Source organism: Puma concolor, chromosome A3, assembly GCF_028749965.1.
Source record: "Puma concolor isolate L17-30 chromosome A3, mPumCon1.1.hap2, whole genome shotgun sequence".
NCBI classification, from domain to species: Eukaryota; Metazoa; Chordata; class Mammalia; order Carnivora; family Felidae; genus Puma; species Puma concolor.
The window spans coordinates 123,231,333-123,255,811 of NC_141669.1; the positions used below are offsets into that span (position 1 = coordinate 123,231,333).

Consider the following 24,479-nt stretch of genomic DNA (forward strand, 5'->3'; position numbering starts at 1 on the left):
GACATCACCTTATCCAAACTCTCCATTCAACTAATAAAGAATTTAAAACTCAGGTAGCAAAATGATATGTTAATATCACACAGTTTATTGTACTGGAATCTGGCTGTCTGGACTCAGCAGCCTGCCCCTCCCCCCAAGTTTAGCACAATTTCATGAGCTCACATAGCTTCTGAAATACTGCTTTGTAAGCTCTTTCTCAGAATATAGTCTGAGAGATAAACTTAGTCTGCACTATCAAGAATTCCAAATATGTAGAGTCTTAGTCAATGCGTTTGCACTGCATACAGTGTTACCGACCCTAGCATATTTGGGGAACATGGTGCATGTGAAAAAAAAAACCTACAAAAACTAGTACACATAACTCAGAGCCTGGCACACAGTAGACGCTCGAAAGATATTTTGGGAAGGAAGGAGGAGAGGGAGAGAGAGAGAGAGAGGAAAGGAAAAGTAAAGAAAGAAATGTTGTTTTCAAAGCTGGCTGCACAAGGAGGCTTGCAAAATTCTTCCTGGGGAGTGAGGTGGTGCTCTTTAGTTCAGGAAAACATCTTAATGAATTTTTCCTTCTATTTTATTTTCTTCTTTGTAAAAGGTGAGGCCTGAGGGGCAAGGTCTGAAGCAAAAGGAGGGAGACAGAGAAAGCTAAACTGTTTTGCATAAACAAATGAGTGTGGGGGGAGCATGGGAATTCTTTTCCTGGATGCTGGGAAAAATTGAAAAAAAAAAAGGAAAAATTTGAGGATACTACAAAGAACTTTGGGGACAGAGTGGACAGAGACCTGTCAGGAGGCCGGAACCTCAGAAGGACTTTTATTCAGGCACTTCCTGTACTTTGCTGCAATCCTTCTGTTATTCCCCAAACCTCAGTAACAGCCACTATTCACAAGTCCTCTGCACTGGAGTTGCCTTGGGGAGGGAGAGAAGGGATGTCCAAAGCCAGGGTGAGGAGAAGGTACAAAGAGAGAGAAGCAAATACCAGAGGTGAAAGTGACTCAGGCGGTAGGTGTTGAGAACACAGCAGAAGCAAGGTAATGGGCCCAGAGGGGACTACGAGCAAGTCTCCTGGAAATCACTGGCAGGAGAGACTGGCTGCCTTTTTTGTTTTTGTTTTTTTACAACAGGTGGGATATGGGACTTGATCCTTTCCATCTTCCTATTGAAGGAAGGCAGGAATCCAAACTGATTCAGTAGGTCTGAGTGGGGACTGGTATGGTGCCTTTCCAACACACTCCCAAGCGATGCTGTTGTTGCTGGCCTGGGAACCATCCTTTGAGTCGCAAGGATTCAGCACCCATGAAGCCTTTGTGCCCATCAGGAAGTTTCTCCACAGGGTGGTCTCTTACCTCATATTCCTCCTTGAACCCATAGCCCTGGCCTCTCTTCATCTGGGTGATGTGCTGCAGCAGGTCCGCCACCCGGATGGCAGGCTGGAACTGGTCCCGGGGATAGCTCATCTCCACAGGGTCGCAGGCCCGGTAGGGGTGAGTCTGGATCGTGAGGGTGGGCTGGGACAGCTCCCCACGGCTGCCATCTGCTTCAAAGAGAAGGGGGCAAAGCACATATCACCTATGAGAGTTTTGTCCTCTGTCCTCTCCACCACCCCCCAGGGCAGGGGAACTAACTCAGGACTCAAGTGATCAGGAAGCTGAGGACACTGCTTCCCTCGCATGGCTGTGGTGGCAGATTTAAAAATTAAAACAACAAACGAACCAATGAACACAATAACCCTGGGTTTGTTTCTATTTCAAGGGTGCTTATCGATGGAGCAGTGACCAAGTTCCAGGTTGGCTGCCATCCTCTGCCTGTCTCAGTCCTTCCTCCAGGCTTGAGAGGGTGGTCTTGGCCAATTAGGGCCGATCTCAGAGCCAGTGAGAAGCCAGACAGCAGTTTAGGAAATAGGATGCCTGGAAATCATCTCTGGTGCCTGCTTGCAAGTGAGGAGAGCCCAAGTCTCTGGAAACCAGAGCCATGTGTCTGCTCCTGCTCCATCTGCCTACATCCTTGGGAGGAACTGAAGTCAGTCTTGGACCCTGACCCCCTCAGCTGCTCTCTCCAGCTCTGGGCTCTGCAACGTGCTTGGCTTCTGTCTACTATCTAGTTTCCCCACCAGTTCACACTCTTGATCCAGGAGTGTCGCCGAACCTCTTCCTTCAGTCCTGCCAGCTACTTCTCCCAGGCCTGGGTCCTATGCCCCATCTCCTTTATCGAATCTCTCCTTGATATAAGATCTGTACTCTCCTTGATAATAATCTCTATACCCACTGAGTCACGCTGACTGCCCTCTGCTGGCTCACCGCACCCCCCCCCCCCACTGGAAACTGATGCATGCCGGGGGGAGATTTGAATTCCTCTGTTCCCCTCGGGCCAGGACAGCCACATGCTTGCCCTACGGACTCCCTGCCAAGCATACATTGTTGATCTTTCAGGGCCAGTTCACAACCATCTAGGCTTGGTATCCTCAACCTCCTCCCAAAGTCATGGACTGTCTATGCCCCAGAGCCTCCAGTTGTGGCATGTATGAGATCAGAACTGCCATAGATGATGATCCTGGTGTTTTCAGGCACATTAAGGTACCCACACAGACCCCATTAAGCCTATGCCACAGTCACTCCCAGGGAGGCTTCAGTGTATATTCCTGACTTTCTGCAACTTGTCTTTTCAAAATCCGTGTTCCCTGTTTGTTGCTCATGTCATAATAATCCCTCAGACATTGCTTCTGTATGTGGAAGTGGAATCTCCTATGTGACAGCAAGAGCTAAACTGTTCCTAGTAAGGAAGGATTGCCAACAAAAAGACCTAGAGCGTACAGGCTTATGTACAAGGAAGAAGGGCCTACGTGAGATGTTAGCACAGCTTTCTGGACTGCACAGAAGAAAAATCCTGCTTCCTTTCCCTCCTGGGACTGTAGGTAACATGTAGTACATCTTCAACAGCATTGATTAAATGGAGAGCTTTGCAAATGTGGGGGCTGCTTTCACTCTCCAGCACACCCTTGTGATCAGGAGGCCGATTTACTGAGAATTCACTGTCAATGTGCCAGGGACTGTGGTAGGCACTGGCAATGCACACAACACAGACCACACCCTCCAGACTTGACAGTCCAGTATGGCAGACAGACAAGAAGAACCACCTGAAGCACAAGAACAGAAGCCGGGGAAGGGAACCACATTGAGGGAAGAGAAGGAGGCCGAGAAGGAGCGGAGGAGATGGGTGGGCACATGATGGGGGCAAAGCCCTCAGAGATGGTGTGAGGCAGGTCAAGAAGGCTGTGAACGTGTGAGAATCTCCCAGCCAGAGGGAAGCTGTTGAAAGGTTTTAAGAAGAATTCCTTTCTTTAAGGACACACTAGTTCTTGCAGGTGCCCCAGCTGTCACAGATAGGGGGCACCCTTCCGGCGAGTATCACTCCTGTGACCCTATGGTGGGGTTGGGAATGGAGAAGGGGCATTTCTGTTTACTTCTCTGGATGCTGCACTTCATGATGCCCAGGAAAGCATGGGCCAGAGTCAGTGCCTGGAGCCCTGTGAGTGTCTCCCACCTAAACTGCCATCACACATGGGGACAGGTGTCTTCAGAGATCCATGGTCTTTCAAAGGACCTGGGGCACGGACTGCCTGGAAGACGGACTGCCTGGCAGAGACAGGCTTCTTAGGAATGGGCACCTGGCAAATTTTGTGAGATGCCAAATGTTCCCCAAACCAATGTGGATATTTTCCCTAAACACAGTGCTAGACAGATTGTAAACTTGGTGTCAGCAAAACCAACACTGGAATGGAAAGTAAATGCATTTGAAATTTAACAACTTTGTATTGCTGTAACATTCGTAATAATGTCAACGCTAGTGCTAATGATGCTGTAAAGGCTCAGAACCAAGGGGCTTTCAAGGTTTATTAATTCAACTAGTTGGACTCCCTTCTCCAATGTATCTTACCTCACCTATTTCCTTATTAACCTCCGATAATGCAGAAGTGATGCCTTTTATCACAGCCCATTTCACCAGACGCACTATACTTAATTTTCCATCATTAGGTTTAATGAAAACCCAATTTCACAACTCACTTCTCTCAGGAACCTACAAGTAATGCTACGTTTTTATCAGCCCCAATTAAAAAGCGTTATGATGTTCCTATTCGAGTGGGAGCCTTAAAACTAACGTGCGATTCCGCGGCTAATTCAACAAGGGCACTGGAATTCACATGCTGCTCATAAAATGTAACTCAAACCAGCTGGCCCTGGGAGAGAACGCTGCTCATTTTTCTCCTCACCAGACCCTTGATTTTCATGCGATTTTGAATTCTCCTTAATGGGTTTTGCATGTTTATTTATCACATGATAATATTTTGGATTTCTTTTGCACTTTTTCTATAGCTGTTGCCTAAGCCTGTGAGTTCCCCTGCAACAACTTCTGTGGTTGCCTGTCAGGGGCTTTTGGGTAATGCATAGGAGATCCTGGGTCACCACAGTCCCTCTATTTCCTCTGTCCCTCTACTGGTTCTCCTTCCTTCTGGCCTTGACTTTTCTATTTTTTTATCCCCCTTATAGATCTCCCTGTAGCTCCAGACACATATTTCCAATTACTTGGTAGGAATTGCCACTCCGACTGGTTAACAAATATTTACTGAGTACCTATATTGTATAAAGCTTGGTGTTAGATACCACATACATACAGGAGGGTGGAGGAAAGTGTGTTCAGAGGGAGATAAGCATGCCACAGCCCTTGCAAGAGAGAAAAAGAGATAAGGTGTGTATAAACAAGTCTAACAAAGGTGGGAAGGGACAGGTGCCTGGGAGATGGGAGGGGGATGTGCTGTGGAGCTGGGCACTCCAGAAATGTTTTTCAAGCTATAGGCACTCACACCCCACCTCTGTGGTTTTTTGCTATAAGTATGTACAGCCTATATCGGCTCTGTCTGATAGAACCTCCCATGATGATGGAAATGGTCTATATCTGTGCTGTGCAATATGGCAGTCACTAACCACATGTAGTTCGTGAGTATGTGAAATGCAGCTAATGTGACCGAGGAACCGAAGTTTAAGTTCTGTTTAATTTTAATTAATTTCAGTTTAAATATCCACATGGTGGCTTGTGGCTACTATATTGGGCAGCACAGATCTAGAGAAAAAGAAGAAGGGAAATGGAGAATACTTGAGTTACATAATAGGGCAAAGAGGTCCAAGGAAATGTAATGCAAGCCACATAAGTAATTTAAAATTTTCTTGTAGCAACATTAAATACGGCAAAGTGAATTAAGTTAAATTATTTTAAAAAATAAATTTTATTTGACTCAATTCACAAAATAATATTTCAACAGTCAGTATAAAATCATTAATGATATATTTTACACTCCTTATTTGTACTAGGGCTTTGAAATCCAATGTACAAAATTTTTCACTTGCTTCAGTTGTAAGCTTAAAATTTCTTTCAATGTTTATTTATTTTTGAGAGAGACACAGAGTGAGAGTGAGGAAGAAGCAGAGAGAGAAGGAGGCACAGAATCCAAAGCAGGCTCCAGGCTCTGAGCTGTCAGCACACAGCCTGATGTGGGGCTCAAATTCATGAACCACGAGATCATGACCTGAGCCAAAGTCGGACACTTAACTGACGGAACCACCCAGGTGCCCCGCTTCAGTGTAGTCTTATTTCACTTCAGACTAGCCATGTTTCCAGGGCTCAACAGCATAGGTGATTAGTGGGCAATGCAGGTGTACAGACTTACCCAGAGCCAAGTCAAGTTCTAAAGAGAGCTGATTTAGAGTTATAGTGAACTTCAGAGACAACTGATCTAGTGTAAGACAGCTCTAGCCCATGGATGCAACATGCCCATTTACTTTTGATGCTCACTACAACGTTTATATAACTTTTTAAGAAATGGCCTGACCATGTCCCATGAGAAGAGCAGGACCCTGAGAAATGCTGTGAGTCTGGGTCTCAGAATCAGAGAGAATGGGGTTCGTATTTTTAATCACCCAGTTATGGGCTCGATGATCTTGGCCAAGCGACTACAGTTTCAGAGCTCAGTATCTTCATCTATAATACAGGGAAGACAGGTGTTGTGAGGGTTCGATGAAATAATGCCTGCAAGTGCCTGGTTTCGGGTGAGCAGGGAAGAAACCATTGCTGTTCTGATGTTGTACAAGATGTGCTGTTTGGCACATGAGAATCACAGACTGGCGAGAGCATCTGGGGAGTCTTTTAGGGCTTCTCTCTTCTTTCCTTCAGGATACACTCCATGGCCATCTAAATATTTTACTCTATTCCTGCTGTTACTGTCCTAGTTTGAGTCCCCATGACAAGACTATTCCATCAGGTTCCCCAGGGGTCTTTCTGCCTTCACAGTTCTTTTTACACAGCTTTGATCAAGTCATTCTTCTGAGCAAAAGCCTCCACAGAGTCAAGACACAATTTCTTAACTAGCCAACCAAATTCCTATAGTTTCTATTTCTTATTTCATCTAAAATAATTCCTCTCAATCTGTGTACCCTTTAGGGCAGGAGAGCACAAAGAGTGGATGGGTAAGTATCTGGAGACTGCTTGCTGAGAGGGGAGAGTCTGGGACCGGAGAGAAGGTTTGAGGTGGGGATGAGGCTGGCTCACCTGCTCAGAGTGGAGACGTGATTAGAACAAACACAGCAGGGGTGCTGTGGCAACAGCAGGTGTCAGGGTCAGAGTACAGAACCTGAAGACAAAATCTGGCTTCAAATATGAACCTCACAACTTTCTAGCTATGGGACTTCAGACAGATTACTAAGATCTTTATTTGTAATTGGCATCAGAGATGGCGATGACCATTATCATCATGGAAGAAGGTCGTTGTAACCTTAAATGGGATCCATTGGAAGATGTCTCAAGGTGACCCCTGGCTGCTAGCAGGCGCTGCCTGATCCCCACCATTGCTACCAAATATCAGTAAAGCCTCAAGAAAATAAACTTATAATAGCATTAAAATGTAAGTCGGTGAACTAACCTAGCATCAGAATTTGGGAGGAATACCCATTAATTATGTCAGTATCACACTGCATATGTGTATGAAGATGGAGACTTCATTTTGTCACAGTTTTTAAAAAAATCTCTGAAATTGTATAAAATCACCTTTCACCTGATTCAACATAGGGCAATTTTCCCTCTTGGGTTGAAAAGGATTGCAATTTCTTTGGTGAAGCATAGATGAAGTAGTTGGCTTGGGTTCGGGAGCCATGTTGTAAGAAAATTGTGTTCCATATTTCCAAATTCTGGACTTCAACTAGTATAAGTGTACTGACTTGCACTTCTTGAGACACAATAGATTCACACCCCCCCCCCCATCTCATATCTACTCAGGATATACTGTCTCTCAATGCAACGGCAGGTGAAATAACCTTCTCTCTTTTTCTTTGCATTCAGTACCCAATACTTCCTGGCCCTGGCATATGGCAACCATTACTCTGCTTTCTGTTGCAGTAGTTGCTTTCTCTGGAATGTCATATATATGCAATCATACTGCATACAGTGTTTTGTGGCTGGGTTTTGAAAAAAAAATGTTTATTTACTTTTGAGAGAGAGAGACAGAGAGACAGAGAGAGAGAGAGAGAGAGAACACTCGCAAGGGAGGAGCAGAGAGAGAGAGGGAGACACAGAATCCAAAGACAGGCTCCAGGCTCTGAGCTGTCAGCACAGAGCCCAACGTGGGGCTCGAACTCATGAACTGTGAGATCATGACCTGAGCGGAAGTTGGATGCCCAACCCAGTGAGCCACCCAGGTGCTCCTATGTTTTCACTTAGCACGATGCTTTTGAGGTTCTTCCATGTTGTTGCTTATAGCTAGTTTGTTCCCATTGCTACACATCCTCACCAGCTGTTTCACGGTTCTATTAATTTTAGGTAAGTTTTATTAATTTTAGGCATTCTAGTGGTTGTACAGTAGGATCTCACTGTAATTTTAATTTGTATATTTTTATGTACCTATGTGACATTTGTTTTCCTTCTCTGGGTGAGGTGTCTGTTCAAATATTCGGCCCATTTTTTTAGAGGGTTATCTTATTATTGACTTGTAATCTGGATATAAGCCTTTTATCATATGTATGTTTTGGAAATACTTACTCCCAGTCTGAGGCTTACCCTTTTTATTTTCTTAATAGTATCTTTTGAAAAGCATAAGTTTTAATTTTGATCAGGTTGAATTTATCAATTATCTTCCTTTATGGTTGGTTATTTTGTCTTGTGCAAGAAATCTCTAATTCAAGGCCACAAATATTGTCTATGTTTTCTTCTCCTTCTCCTGAAGTCTGGCCAAATGGCGTAGGGTTGAACTTGTAACACTGGTAGTAAGTACAATGCCACCCTGCTGTGCCACACTTTACAGAGCTGAAATGGACATTGTATAACTGGCAACTAACACTGAGATTCTTTGTTACTTCAAGTAACACTAGCCTGAAGGAGAGAAAAAAAAAATGCTTCACCTTCTTATTTCCTTCTCTGGGCTCTGACAATCAAAGATTAAGCGACCAAATACGGGAGGCTGGGTATTTCCAAGCCCTTTCTCCCCCTCAACTGCTTTCACTGGGGTTTCTGACATGGCAAAGGCAAAAGAAGGTAGACAAAGACCTTTATACCCTAGGAAGCAGATTCAGTATTAGGAAAAAAAAAAAAGGGGGACCAGAGTAGTCATGGGGAAGGTGACTTCTGGATTGACTTACTCCCTCTGATAAAGAGATCAATCCTCCTCTTTGTGGGCAGAACATAAATTCTTCCCTCCACAGCACTCAGATCAGATGGAGGGATGGTATCAGACACTCTGCAGAGGGATGGGGGCTGTCAACATCCCTTCCTCCTTCTGCTTAAGCCACAAGAAAAGGGTTCCCGCCAGTTGGGCAGTAAGGACAACAGTGAGAATCTTCCTGCTCTGTTTACAGCAAACACCAGTCCTGGAGAAATTTTCTCCTCCTTTTTTATAGTAAGTAAACAGAAACGAAACAACATGGTCTTAGAAAAATCTACCATATTAAAAATAAGGAAAATGATACTCTGAAGGCAGAGAAAAATATAATTTTCAAAAGTAAAAAAGCAGCCAGTGTTGACTTTTTACCCAACCATCATCCCCTACCTTTATCCTTTCTGGCAGAGCCCTCAAATTAGTTTAGGTGCCCACACATTTTCCTCGTGACTCAGGTAGATGACCCTATTCCTAGATATAGGGTCAAATTGGGATTTCCTTAAGCCAATCATGAGCTCTTATCTTCTTTGCCAATTTTTCAAAAGTTTTTAGTGAGATAGGAGGGGGTTTCTGGGAAAGATTTCTCTACCTCTAAGAAGGCTGTTCCGGGGGCCTCTCTCTCCCATTGGGCATTATACCATTTGTGGGTTTGATGCTTGGAGCTGCTAAAGCAATCCTGTACCCATGAGGAGAACCAAGCAGAAGGCAATGCCAACATGAGCTGGTAAAGTGAAGAGCTTACCAGAATTTGGGTCCTTAATGATACTTCAACCAACCCTGGCACCTGCCCTAAACTCTGGACTTCCAGTTCTGTGAGCTGACATGTTAATATACTGTTTAAGCCAGTTTGATTTCTTTTTTTCTCCTGTTACTGACATGTTAACCTAAACAACGGGAAATGGAAACGAATTCTAGATTGCATGTATTTTCTTGGGAACAAAATTCAAGAAAACACGGAAGAATAAAGGAAGTGAAAGATTACTGAGAACAGAATTTTTCAAATTGTGGGTCAAGAAGCAAATGGCAAGGGACGCCTGGGTGGCTCAGTCAGTTAAGTGTCTGACTTCTGCTCGGGTCATGATCTCATGGTTTGTGAGTTGGAGCCCTGCGTCAGGCTCTGTGCTGACAGCTCAGAGCCTGGAGCCTGCTTTGGATTCTGTCTGTCTGTCTCTTTCTCTGCCCCACTCTTGCTTGTGCTCTCTCAGAAATGAATAAACATTAAAAAAAAAAAATAACAAATGGAAAAAACTTCGCTGGGTGAGGAAAGGGGAGACTGTAAGGAAACCCAAACACAACAGTGGTATTAACGTGGACACTGGAGTCTGGAATGAGAATAAGCAACAGGCAGAAACTTGAGGACAACTAACCTGCAGGGGACCCTAGGTCCTCTGTCCCTACCTGCTCATGTGTGCTCATGAGTTCATGTGCTCAGACACCAGAAAGACATTTTCAGAGAACAGAAAACAGACACAGAAAAGACATAGTGGTGTTACTAAAGAAGAGAATAAATGACGCAGATGCAATAATAAAGGATATCTGTAAAAACAGCTCTTGGGCAGAATAAAAACTGCAACCTTCAAAAGCAAAAAGTTCTCCGTGTACAAGTTTTTTTAAAAAATATTTTTTGTATGTTCTTTTTTGTATGTGTGTTCTTTTTTTTTTTTTAATTTAAATTCCAGTTAGTTAACATCCAGTGTAGTGTTGGTTTCAGGAGTAGAACCCCGTGAGTCATCACTTACATATACATCCAGTGCTCATCGCAACAAGTGCCCTCCTTAATGCCTGTCACCCATTTAGCCCATCCCCCACCTGCCTCCCCTCTAGCAATCCTCAGTTTGTCCTCTGTATTTAAGAGTCTCTTATGGTTTGCTTCCCTCTCTGATTTTATCTTATTTTTCTTTCCCTTCCCCTATGTTTAAAATATTTTTAAAATGTTTATTTATTTATTTTGAGAAAGAGAGAGAGAGAGCAGGGAAGGGGCAGAGGGAGAGGGAGAGGGAGAGACAGAGGGAGAGAGAGGGAATGAGAATGAGAATCCCAGGTAGGTTCCAAACTGTCAGGACAAAGCCCAATGTGTGGCTCAATCCCACAAACTGTGAGATCATGACCTGAGCTAAAACCAAGAGTCAGACGCTTAACCAACTGAGCCACCCAGGTGCCCTTCTCTGTGTACAACTTAAAGATAGAATAAGTCTCCAGATATAACTGCTTAAATACTATTAAATACTATTGATGAAAAAGCACTTAGATAAACATGTAGGCTGGAATAAATGGTTATCTATAAAGGAAGAGCAACAACGCTAATTCTATTTTCCCTTGCTCAAATTTAAATGCCAGAAAGTGATGGAAGAAAGTATTTGAGGGAAGAAGGCTGTGACCCCAAAATTATACAATGATGTAAGTTGTTTTTTCACTTGTGAGGTTCCAGGAAGATATTACCTGCTATACAAAGACTCAGAAATTATACTGGCTCTGATTCTTTTCCAGAGGCTTGGGGAGGTAGGGAAATAAGGGAAAAAATAAAAAGTAAAAACCCCAGGAGGCTGGAGGAAATCATGTTATCAAAGAATTGATTTGTTCAACACCAAAGTCAGTTAAACATAGATAGGAGAATAAAAATCAAAACAAACGTGAATAAAAGAGAAAAGAAAATGTATGTAAAAATATCTAAAATAACAATTCTTGGCTAAAATCTGAAATTTTACCAACAAAAAGATGTGGGTGACTGATGCATCACCAGAAATAAAAGCGTATCAACTCCTTCATCCTTCATAAATGGATAGTCAATCTATATTATTTCACTCTTGATCTTAGTTCAAGGATCTAATTTCAAGCATTGGTGTGCATATCTGTGTGTGTGTGTGTGTGTGTGTGTGTGTGTGTGTGTGTGTGTGTGTGTTTGTGAGCTGAAGGTATCAATTAGTAGAATAAAAACAAGGGTGGATAACTTTCAAATAGAAGCAAAAACAGAACAAAAGAAACCCTGGACTTCTACCACACGTGGGTCTGGGGTCCATAGCTACTTGTGTGATGAACTGCAAACATAGAAAGCAACGTACAAAACCCTCTGTCCTGACAGGCAAATGGGAAACCACCCTATGGAGGTATTTTCATAATCCAAGACACGTGAATTCCCCCAGAACAAAACTACTTCCACTAATGATAAATTCATAGTGGAAAACAAAACATAAAGAAAGACAAGCCGTGTGAAGAAGCTTATTCCTGTGAGGGAGAGTCGGCAGACGTGGTACACAGAGAAATGTGTCTCCCAAGGATTGAAAATAATAAAACAATCAAAGGGGCCATAAAATAAATACACGCAGATTGATTAAAGAGAAAATGAGGGGGGGGGTGGATTATGAACCACGGCAATAATGCAGCACATCATGGAAAAAGGATGAGTCAATTTGAGAAGTACAAACTTAACTTCAAGAGATGAAAAATATAGTCGTTTGAAGTAGAAAATAAGTAAATAAATATAAGAACAGATGTTAATGGAGCACAATAGAAGTTAAAGATAAACAGAGATGCTGAAGAAAAGCAAAAGCTGGCTGTTTCCTCTGAAAACACCAATAAATCTGACAAACTTCTGCCAAAAATGATGAAGAAAAAAAGACACAAATAAGCCACTTCACAATTGTTAGAAATTGGCAGGATGCTATTATCACATGCTCGATTACTGGCGAGTGAGTAGATGCCTGGGAAGACCATGAAGGACATCTGAAGATGGTGATGGATGTGACCAGAACCAGAAGTTCTACCTCAGCCCATCACCAGAGCACCAGCTCTTTTTAAACAAGAAGTTTTATTTTGAGAGGATTATAGATTCACGTGCAGCCATGAGAAATAATGCAGAGAGGTCCCTCATACCCTTCACGTGGTTTTCCCCAATGTTAGCATCTTGCGTAACCACAGCACAACATCACAATCAGGAAAATGACACAGACACATTCCACTGACTGCATTTAGATTCTACCAGGTTTACATGCACTTTTGTGTGTGTGTGTGTGTGTGTGTGTGTGTGTGTGTGTGTGCGTGTGTGTATTCGTGTGGGGGTGTGCTCATGTGTTTAGTTTCATACAACTGTATCACATATTCCTGTGGCCACTACCACAGCCAAAAGGAAGAAGCAGTTCCGGCATAAGGATTCTTCACGCAAGAGAACACTAGCCTTTGAGTTGCTCTCTTGTCTCTAAGCTGAGAGCTGGTTATTGGACCCTGGGTGACTATAGCAATAATGAAAAGAAATGCCTCTCCGTGAAACCCTAAGTCTGGAAGAGCCCCACCAGATGGAGCCTCATCTTTCCTGATGCTCCTATGTTCCAGGGGCCCACAGGGCTGCCACAATGGCTGTGCATTCCATACACTGCTCAATGTTAAAGTGTCATTCATGTGATAGCCTTGCTCTTGTGACCCGTGTCCTGTTAATTAAAAGCCACCAGTATTTTCCTGTTCAAATGACTAGTGGTTGGGGTGATTATGTTCATTTTTTTGTAAAACATACAGTGGAAAGTTTCGCCTATGGGGTCTAGAGGGGAGGGAACGAGTGAATTCTTAGTCTGTGGCCTTGGTGTCCACACTGAGCCAGAGTTAGGAAGGGAGACCTCTGTTCAGAGTTTGCTGTGGGTCAGAGGATTGGATCCGTGACGAGTTTTGTGCATGTACATGTGTGTGTACATGTGCAAGCATGGCCTGGAAAGCCCATGGGTTTTCCCTCACCTTTTCTCTAATCAGAGCAAGATGGTTTTATATCTGTTTCATAAAACAGACTTCTGGGTATGACTGTTTCTTAAAAAAGGATTTTGCTGTTTAAAAAAAAACTTTTAAAATCATTTTTTTTTTTTTTGGTCACAATTTCAAGAAGATCTGTGGGAGAACAAGACAGCTAATGTGCTGATACCAGTATTCTACCACGTAGGTTTTATAAACCGAATTCAATAGAAATAAAAATGCAGATCATTGGGCGTTGCCAGAAGCAACATACCTACAGCAACAACAGGGTGCTTGGGGTCCTGTGTATTTAGTGATCAAACTAGGAAGTAAGGGGGTGTATGCGGGATCTTGGAAACATACTGTTGAAGCACAAAGGAGAAGGGATACAATTCTGGACTTTCAAAATGCTTTAGCTCCTGCAGACACAAGTCCTTTCCTGCAATATCTAATGCTTAATTATTCCATACCCACCATTTATTTGTACTTTCAGAGACACTGATGTTTCAAGGTTAATGGACTACCTGAACTTTGACTTACAGAAAAATACCCCATAAATAGACACTGAGATATGTATTTAAACAAATTTGTAAACTCATGACAAAGTGTGATAGAAAAACTGGCTGGGAAGAAATGGATTTCTAGGGAGTGTATTACTTATCAGATGAGAATGAAGTCTATAAAAGTAAGAGGAAACTTTGAGGTCACTTAATGTTAGGAAGATTAATATTATTGTGAAGTTCTTTAATATTATCAGCAAGAAAATCTTTATATGGCTATGCATGTTAATGTGAACAGAATATTCAAAAGAACTTCAAAGAACATATTTGGTCAGTTACTTGAAGTACAAATAACAAAGACCAATGAATTGTGTAGTTTTGATATTCTTCCAAACATAAAAAAGAGTGACATTGGGGTGGCTTTGGAGAGGAGTTTGAATAGAGGGAAACACTGAGATTGTATGAGGAAGGATGTAAGACAGACATAGAGGGATTGGTTGAGCTGCAAGCATGAGAAAATTCAGGTGGCTCTTACATGTCAGTTCTGTGTTTGGCAGAGCGAAAACCAGAATAAATAAAAATAAATAAAACCACCTATTGGTAGAGTCATGTTGGATCACCTGCCCCCATCCCAAAACCATCGCTTAAAGAAAAATCTGGGCTACAGATGATGAGCTTGTCCTCAAAGTACACACAAGTTGGTTGGGATTGCTGGCACAGTCTTCTACCCTGAACATTCTGGAGTGGACGAGGAATCTAATATAACGAGGGAAGAATGATTCCAATTAGAAAGGCTGAGAAACTCCCATCACTCCCTGAAGACACAGAAGTGGTGAAAAGTGTATAGGCTTTGAACGTTAATACACCTGAGGGAGAACCATGATACCACCGCTTGCTGGCTGTATGACTTTGGGCAAGTTACTTAACCTCTTTGAACCATAGTTTTCCACAAAAGATTTCTGGATGCTATCACTGAAAAATGAAGACAGAAAGGGAAAACCAAACACTGTGATTTTTAATTGTTAGAAGTGCAACATACCTGAGGTCAGTCCAATATAAGAAGGGACGGACACAGCCTGGACCCTCATATACGCTACCCCTCTCTCTTTCTCCATAAGAGCTGGAACAGTGTCTTCACATCTCCCTGAATCCCTTCTTGTTTCTCCATGTTCTGTTCTCTACAATGAGGCATGATAATTTTTCAGAAGTCCAAAGCTGAGCATGTCACCTCCCTGCTGAAGCCATTTATTGGCTGCTCACTGCCCTTTAGCTACATTCCTAATCATTAATATGGTTTCAAGGTTCTGGTCTAGCGTCTGCCTCATCTAGTGTCTGTCTGTCCTGTGCTTACTAGGCTGAAGCCACGCAAGTTCTTATCCACCTGAGAAACTGTACATGATGTGTTAACCTTCCTGAACCTTCCAAGGCCAAGTGGATTCCTATTCATCCTTCAGAACTCAGCTCAAAAGCCACTACCTCTTATGAGATAGACAAACAGATCCATGGTAGGAAAAAACAGCAGAATTGTGGTCACCTATTAGGCGGAGTGGGGGCAGGGTTTGATTGGGCACGGGCATGAGAGGTCTTCCTGGCTTGCCTGTATATTGTTAGGGGCTTGGGTTGTACAAGTGTATGCAACCGTTGAACACATGGAATCAAAAGCTTAAGATCCATGCTTTTCTTTGTAAATTTTACCTCAAAAGAAAAAAACAGAACATTGAGCTTGCATTATTGATATGCAAGTGCAGTATTTGGGGGAAGGGAAGTATACTAATGTCTGAAATTTCCTTTGCAATGCACAAAAAATCAAGATGGATTGAGGGATGGATTGAGGGGAAATAGGTGATCAAATAAGTGCGGTAAAATGTTAATAGTAGAATTTAGGTGATGAATAGTGGATGGGTGTTTATTAAAAAATCTATTGGGGCGCCTGGGTGGCGCAGTCAGTTAAGCGTCCGACTTCAGCCAGGTCACGATCTCGCGGTCTGTGAGTTCGAGCCCCACGTCGGGCTCTGGGCTGATGGCTCGGAGCCTGGAGCCTGCTTCCGATTCTGTGTCTCCCTCTCTCTCTCTGCCCCTCCCCCGTTCATGCTCTGTCTCTCTCTGTCCCAAAAATAAATAAAAAAAAAAGTTGAAAAATAAAAAAAAAAATAAAAAAAAATCTATTAACTTTTATGAATATTTGAAGATATCAAGGAAAACATTCTTATCTGCCCCTATCCCCATCTGAGAGTATCATGTTAGAGCCTAACAATATCATCTTTGTTTTTTTTTTTTTTTTTTTTTTTACCAACAATATCATCTTTGTGAACCACAATGTATCTTCCTGGACATAGATGTCATCTCCATGAATCACAATAGTGGTTGAACAATTAATAGTTAAGTTATTTAATGTCTAGTGTCCTTCTCTAGACTGTAGGCTCCATGAAGGCAGGTGCCATATCTCTCTTGTTTACCAATACATCTCTAGGATCTAGTGGTTGTTCGGTAAATACTTGTTTATTTGGTAAGTACACCTGCCCCTCTGAAACCCATCTGCCATCTTGCTGATAGACATGATACCTGTTTTCAAGGTTCATCTCTCATGCCCTTTTATTTCTATGGTGAGAGTAGCAAGATCTTTATTTCCTGCCTCAGTTCCATTAGCCTTGATGGGTGTAGGGAGCAAGAAGCCACATTTACTCCAAATGCATTTCTTCCCCAGATGGGCTTGTGGTGATTTTAGTTATCACCAGATGCATTGTGCTTCTCTCATACTGAAGGTTGTCAGCTTAGGTTGGACATGAGACATTATCAGTGTCTCTAGGGTTGTGCTCATACTAAAAATGGCCAGCCCAGCATTTGTTACGTATGTATCGCTACACTCCAAGACCCCCATCCTCACAGGAAGATGTGTGATGAGAGGAAAAAACCTTAAATAATGCCCGACACTGAAAACATGGCTTATCTTATTTTCTCCCTCTCATTCATCAAAATCGTAATAAGACAAAGGTATGCAAAACAGTTGCAAAGTAATACTTAGCTAAACTAGAAAAACTCAATTTTGACAGATTTTACAATTTTCAGCCTGACAGGTGACTTTGTATTTCATCGATGTGTAAGAAACAGAAAATGAAATGGCTAAACTTGTCTCGGAGATGAAATTTAAATGTGCAACAGCTGTTTGAAATGAGTTTACCATTGTACTGGGTGGATAGCAGTCTGGTTTCCCCATTTGAAACTATGCCCTGGATACGTAAGCAGTTTGTGGATATAATAAACCACTAAGACAACAGAGCATTAACAGAATGGGAATAACACAGTTTTGGAGTTACAAGACCTGAGTTTTCATCCTGGTTTTGCCACTAAATTGTCTTGCACAACTATTTTCACCTTTGTGTATCTTAACCTTAAAGTTACAGAGTTGGATTAGACCAGTGCTTCTCAAACTTTAATGCACATCATTTGGAAATAGTTTAAAATGCAGATTCTGGCTCAGTGGGTCTGGAATGTGGCCCAAGAGTGCATTTGTAATGAGATCTCAGGTGATACTGATACTCCTGGTGCATGGACCTGTACTTTGAATAGCAATGGATTAGATGATCTCTCCGAGGCAATTTTGAGTTAAATACAATTTGTACATTAACAATCCTAGAGTCGCTCATAAGTAAACACTGTCCTTTCTACTCTTAGTGAATGAATGAGGTACTACAGCTTAGTACTGTTCAAAACCAACCAAGGAAAAAATTTCAAGCACCCAAAGCTGATGACCTTTGTTTTGGGAAGAACACATGCCTAATAGTTCTCTTGTTAGAGCTAACAGAGCAATGTGTACCAAATATGTGAAGTAAACAATGCATAAGTAGCATGTGAACTAATAAAGCACATCACGGTTTAGCCTAGCAGCCTGAGCCTACAGCCCTGCTGTATTATACAAGTTGATCCATGAAATGGCAACCTTCTTTATTTGATATAGTGGATCCCTATCCTGGTACTGTACAAGAGTCAGTCAGTGAACATATGAAACATAAATCCCTTAGCTTCACATTCTGCACCTAATAATTCAATAGCTTTAGTTTGGGCCAGTCATGTTGAGGAACTAAAGTTATAACCATACAATGAGGGAGCAGGGCAGTGATTGGGGGCCAGAAAGGGAAATTTTGACTCAATTCCTGATAGAAACATGGCAAAGAAGAGTAGTTCCACAAGCAAGCTTTTCCAGAATCCCAATGACATCTCCAGGTAATGGAAGTGTGCAGGTCACAAGGGAACCACTGTTCTAGAGAAGCAGCCTCTTAACAGAAAAAAACTTTAAGGACCCCTGAAAATTGCAATGAGGTGTCTTCACTGTAGTCCATGTTCTTTTTTTGTCTACAGCAATGCATCAGAAGAGCTGAGGTTAAATGCTGGCTTTACTACTGATTAACCAAAAGGCTTTTGGTAAATTATTGTAACACTGCACATGCTAAACCAAATAGTAGCATGTAGCCATGCCACATAAGAAATGATTCCCAAACTTAGCAACTTAAAATAACAAACATCTACTGCCTCACAATGGATCATTCCTTACAACATGAATTTCTGGGGATCAGTGTAGCCTTTAACGGGTACTTCTGGTTCAAGCTCTTTCATGAGGTTGCATTCAGCTATCAGCTGTGACTATGGTCACATCTGAAGACTCAACTGTGGGAGAATCCGTTTCCAAGTTCATTCATGTGATTTTGGAAGATTGATTTTCTCAGGGGATATTTGAGTTAAGGGACTCAGGTCCCTTCTGGATATTGCCTGGAGACCTCCCTCAGTTCCTTGCTCAGTGGGTCTCTTCATAGGGCAACCCCCAACGTGGCAATTGGCTTCCCACAGAGCAGGTGAATGCGAGAATGAGAGAAAGCATCAAATGGAAGCCACAGTATTTTTTATAACCTAATATTGAAAGTTACACCCTAATACTTTGCCATATTTCATTCATTATAAGCCAGTCACTAGGGAAGGGATCCAAGGGAAGGGATTTTATAGGAATGTGTAATAAGAGACAAGAATCACTGGGGCTGCCTTAGAGCCTGCCAACCATAAACTCTAGTGTCACTCCACAATGTTTTTGTGAGAGGCCCCCAAAATAATGTAAATCAAAGAGCATTACAGACATTTACAGCAATATACACGTATAAGAGTATAATAATTTATTGAAATGAGTCCAATGAAAACTCTCCAGCCAGTTTTATTCAGCTTTGCCAAGTGTTCTGAGTCTTTTGGTTAATGAAGGTTCTTTAATTCTTGCAAGGTTCTAAACTACTCCCTCTACACTTTTCCAAAGATTTTCCCAACATCTGATTCTTCAAGGGAAATAAATGGTTTAATTTTCCTTACAACATGAATTGCCACTGACAACAGTCTTTAATCATTAAAGAGTTAACAGTGCACTTTGAATTGCCTTACCGAGATAAAAAATTCATTCCCTAAGTAAATGAATTAGCCACATAATTGACAGTCAATTCCAGTAATAAAACACTAATTAAGTGATTCTGCTAAGTAAAAAGTGCAATGTGATGAATTTGCTAAACAATGGCCTAACTAATAAATTTTCATGCTAAATAAATGACTTGGAATGGTGACTAAACACTCACCATGTCTAGGGTCAGTTGAAAAAGCAACTATGCTTTTAGAAAACAATGACAGAAGTGACTGTGCCAGCTAACATCCTTGACAGCATTACACTGGGCTCTGTGCCAAGCGGGGACTAAGTGAGTAAGTCTGAATGGGGTAGATGTACTAGATTTGGGGGACAGGCAGGGAATCATTATGGGACTAGAGTGGTGAGTAGCTTAAATGAGAACTTGGAATAGTCCAGTATAGCTAGGTTGGAGTCATAGCAGAACCCAGTAATAGGCAAGCAGAAGGAGGAAGGACATTAAGGGGCTAAGATCAGAATCAGCACCAAGGAGAGATCCTGAAAGCAGTGGCTTCAGCTTCAGAAAGCTAGCATGGCAGTGGGACTCAGCCCTCATAAGGCATAAGGGTATTTGTTGTCCTTTAGAAGCATCTTGGGGCAATCCCATTTACACTGGTGCTTTCTGGAAGGATTTGGAATCAGAGAAGTCTGTGCTTCTCTTGGGGTCCACTGGTTTGGACTTGCAAATGCTATACAATGAAGAATAATGCAGACTTTTCATCATGAAAACCTTGTTATCTAGACCCTTGAGCTGGAATGGGGTCTTGGTTTCCTTGCTTTTCCTTGAATGCATCAGGCACCTGGCTTTGGGAGCCTTTAGCAGGAACATTCTTTTCCCATTTTCCCAGACATTGGGAAGATCCACAAGGGGATCACGTTGGAGGAGGGTAAGCAGTGATTGGGGTGAGGGTGTGGAAAGAAAAATAACTTAGAAGCATAAAGACCTCTGGAAGAGAAAGAGAAGGTCATGAGGGTAGGGGCAAGCTGGGGTCACACAGCAGTTCTGAAGAGTGTTCCTTCTGTATTCCAGACCTGCACTGAATGGTGGAGCCCAAGGAAACCAGTTATTTGGTGATGAGACCTTTTTCATTAATGACGAGGACAAAGATACAAAGATTAGAACTTCCTAAGACATGGAATTACAAAGTGTACCCCATATATCTTTCTCAGACTAGTACAATGGTCTCCTTTCTGGTTTCCCTACCCCCACAATGGGATCAAAGCCTGAGTTATATTAGTCATCTCTATGCCTAAAGGTCCTTGCCTTTCCAGTAGCACACAACAACAACTGGTCAAATACAGAATAGTTAAAAGCGAATCATTATGATCCATCTTGATCACAAAATTAACATAGTAATTCATTCAACAGATACTGACCAAGTATATGTTATATACCAAGCACTATACTAGTCTCCAGGTATACAGTGGTAGCCAAAATAGGAGTGGCCTCTGCACTTGGACTTATAAGTTAGTGAAGAAGGCAGACATGAGCCAAATAAATCTTCAGTGAATAAACATTTGCATACATGATACTTGTGATACATGCTAAGAAGGAGTAGAACACAGGGCTAGTAGGAATAAATGGTCACTTATTTAGATTGGTGATTGGGAAGCCCTCAAAAGGTGACAGTTAATCACAGATCTGAAGAATAAATAAGGGCTAAACCATGAATGACAGGAAGAATGTTCTGGGAAGAGGGAACAGAATTGTGAAAGTCATGATGTTGGAAAATACTTAGCGTTTTCAAAACACAGAAAGAAAATTAATATAATTGGATTATAGTGAGAAATCCAGAGAGTGGCCAGAGATGAGACCAAAGATATAGACAGGAATCAGATCATTCTGAATTGTGTAGCCCACGAGATGCATTTTAACTTCATCCTGGGAACAATGGGAAGCCTGTGTTAGGCTTGTGGCTGGGCAGTGGCATGGTAAAAATTTGCATTTTTAAATTGCAGAACAGGCTAGTCAAGTACTTATTTTATAAGTAAAGCATAATAATGATATTGAATTATTAGGCAAACCTTGGCTGATGATCAATTTGACATGAGAGTGATGGATAGAATAAGAAGGGTTATTAATAAGAGAGAGCCCAGGGACCAGATTTGCAAGTGCATACATTTGCTAGAGCACAGCTGGCTGAAGACTCAGTGGAGGACCACACAGGTCTTCACTGCAGCAGCGGCAGAAGTGACTCTGCTAGTCTGATGACTGTCTTACTTTCTGAGTCTCTGTCACATCTATAGATCTGAGGGAATTTCATCTGACCTACATCAAAGACCTTGAAGATGAAAAGGGCTTTCACCTTGGAAAAACTGAACTGGCCCAATGAGACATTAGCTGAATAAGGACACTCATTTAAAACATGTGCAAGTATTTCCAGGCATCAAAGCATCAAAATATTGACTGATCAAGAAAATATGGAGCAAGCAGGGAGATCTAATCAATACTTCTGGATTTAACAACAGTCCCAAGAATGCAATGTCACAGAGTATCCTTTCTCTATCACCTGATTCATTACAAATAGTTGGTCACACTAGTTGGGTTTTAGTGAATGTTAATGCTCTAATCAGGTATGTGTGTATGTGTGGGTGTGGGTATGTGTGCACAATAAAATTTCCATGGACGTCACTATTTTGTGCTAAGTCACTTTCCCTGAATCTGATATATGCAGAGACAATACTGAATTTTACTAGCCTTATTAACCCTTACTCCAATAACATTCTCCTCACTGTCACTAGGATGATCTTTCCAAAATTAGGCTCATCCCTGCCCATCCACTTCTTAAGATCTGTGTTAGCTCCTTGCAGAAAACAATAAATTTCCAACTCACAGGTTTTTGAGACCCTTTAAAACATAGTCCTTGATTATCTTTCCAAGTTAATCTCCTACCACTTAACCTCATGCAACTAACACTCCAAAAGGTCAGAATATTCCTAATTACAAGTCCAAAGGAAGGGACTTTCTGAGAAAAGGGTCAGGGTGCTTGACTTCAAGGACAATCAGCACCTTGGACAAGGACCCTAAGCTCTATCTCTGCTCTTCACATTTTCTCTCAGGCCCTACAGAGAAGTTAACATCACTGACATATTTTGGACTCTGTATTTTAGGCAATGCACTTACACTTACAAGGAGTTACCAAAGGCTCTTTCTAGATGCTGAAAATCTTTACAGACACTGCTGTACTGTGCTAGTAATCGAAGAATTATCAACCTAATTGGAATTCTAGAAAGTATTTCTATTTATTTATTCACTTTTCTAATTTTAGAGAGACAGAGTATGAGTGGGGAGAGGGACAGAAGGAAAGAGAGAGAGAGAGAATCTTAAGCAGGCTCCACACTAAGTGCATAGCCTGACCCAGGGCTCAATCCGATGACCCTTGGATCATGACCCAAACTCAAATCAAGAGTCAGGTGCTAAACTAACTGAGCCACTCACGCACCCCTGTTCTTGATTACAGGCAAGTAGACTTTCTTGTATCTCTATGCCTCTGTACATGTACTCTTCTCTTCCTTTAGAACAGTGTGGTAGTTCACCTCCAAGAGGACCACAATTGAGTCCTTCCCTTCCTGTAGGCATATGCCATTTCTCTTATTGAGAGGTGGAGCCTGTTTCTCCACTCTTAGGCTGGCTGGTCACTGGTTTTAATAATGATAAGCAAAAGAGATGATGTTAGCCAGTTCTGGCCAGCAGAGGTGATGCCTGGTTTTTAATAAGACTGGCATTCCTCCTGGCCTTCTTGGAACACTTGCTCTGGGGGGAGCCAACCATCATGCAAGAAGTATGATTGCCATAAGTCTGCCATGCTACAAAGAAGCCTAAGTTAGATGCACAGAGAAAGAACAATGCCAGCTAGCCCTGGTTGTTCCAGCAATTTCAACCAAGGGGTCAGATGTGCAAATAAAGGAGCATTTGGGCATTCCATCCCTAGCAGATGCCACTTAAGGAAGAACTGAGGCCCCAGACATATGGACCTTGAATAGCTGCCCCAGTCATTTCCAGCCATTGAAGTCATTCCAGCTGTCTCTTCATTTTCAAGCAGACACAAGATATCCCTGCTGTGCCTTGCCCAAACCCCTGACCCACAGAATTACAAACAAAATACAGTGACTGTTGATTTAGGCCATTAAATGTTGATATGGTATATTATAACAAGGCAAAGAACAGTGACATATTTCTTTCTTTCTGTCTTGACAAACTCATAACACTCATCCTTTAAAATTCAACTCCTCCATGTTTTCCTGGATCAACTTGACACAGCCTGAGGAGCCTAGTTCTATTTCCTACTGATACTCTATCAACTCATCTTAGCTTCTTCTCACCTAGTAAACCAACTCACTTCCTTTCTACTAAGTGAGTTTCAGTAGCCAAAGAAATAGCTTCCAAGACAAGTGGTATGAGGAAGCCAACTCTCTATGAGCACAGAAATTGGATCCGTGTAATGAGTGCCCATTGTCTCCCAGAACCTTCCCAGACAACTGATGTTCCCATGGCCAGTTGTAAGGCTATCCAGCCAACAGAGAACCATAATCTGTTGTTATATCTGCTTCTTGTATTTAACTTTTTTTTCTTCTTCCACTGGCAAAGCCAAATAGCAGCCCACCTGAGTTTTTGCATGTATTTGTGATCTAAAAACTATGAACTGTTTTCCTTTCTTGTTCCTATGAATGGAAGAATGATTGCATCACATTCTCAAACCAACCAATAGTAGAGCACTTGAGAATATTTTGAGTAGCAGTTCCCACTTTTGCAAAAACTATGAAAAGGAACTTATAAAATTCCCTTTGGTGCTGAAAGACTAGGGATTAGTGGCAGGAGGTAGGAGACATGCTAAAATCTGGATATCAACTGATTGGTAAAAAAAAACATTCTTTGATTTCTTGGTCTGTGTACACTCAATTCTGGATGCAGAAAAAAGGACAATAGCATATAATGTCAGCTGTACTAAGCATAGTCCTTTTTATTCTGACTTAGTATATAGGATTTCTTTGTCTGAGTCCTGTCTGTCTATACATCTATCCATTCATTTATCCATTCAATAAAACAAACATTTTTGGGTATCTTTTCTGTGCCATACACCATGCTACATGCTGGGGATACAGTAGAATGCAAAACATAAGTGGTTCTCTCCTCTTGGAACCTGCCATCTGTCAG

The 24,479-nt window shown here is 41.9% G+C and overlaps 1 protein-coding gene across 16 annotated transcripts in view; it reads right to left on the reverse strand.

Moving 5' to 3' along the window:
• PTPRT (protein tyrosine phosphatase receptor type T) overlaps positions 1-24,479 on the reverse strand; it is a 1,080,869-nt gene that overhangs the window by 100,640 nt on the left and 955,750 nt on the right. For 12 of the 16 annotated variants that reach the window (XM_086702238.1, XM_086702233.1, XM_086702236.1 and 9 more), the window contains one exon: positions 1,341-1,531. In XM_086702238.1, coding sequence (XP_086558364.1) covers positions 1,341-1,531 — 191 coding nt within the window. The remainder of the gene's footprint in view (positions 1-1,340; positions 1,532-24,479) is intronic. The other 4 variants (XM_086702237.1, XM_086702232.1, XM_086702235.1 and 1 more) reach the window with 1 other exon arrangement.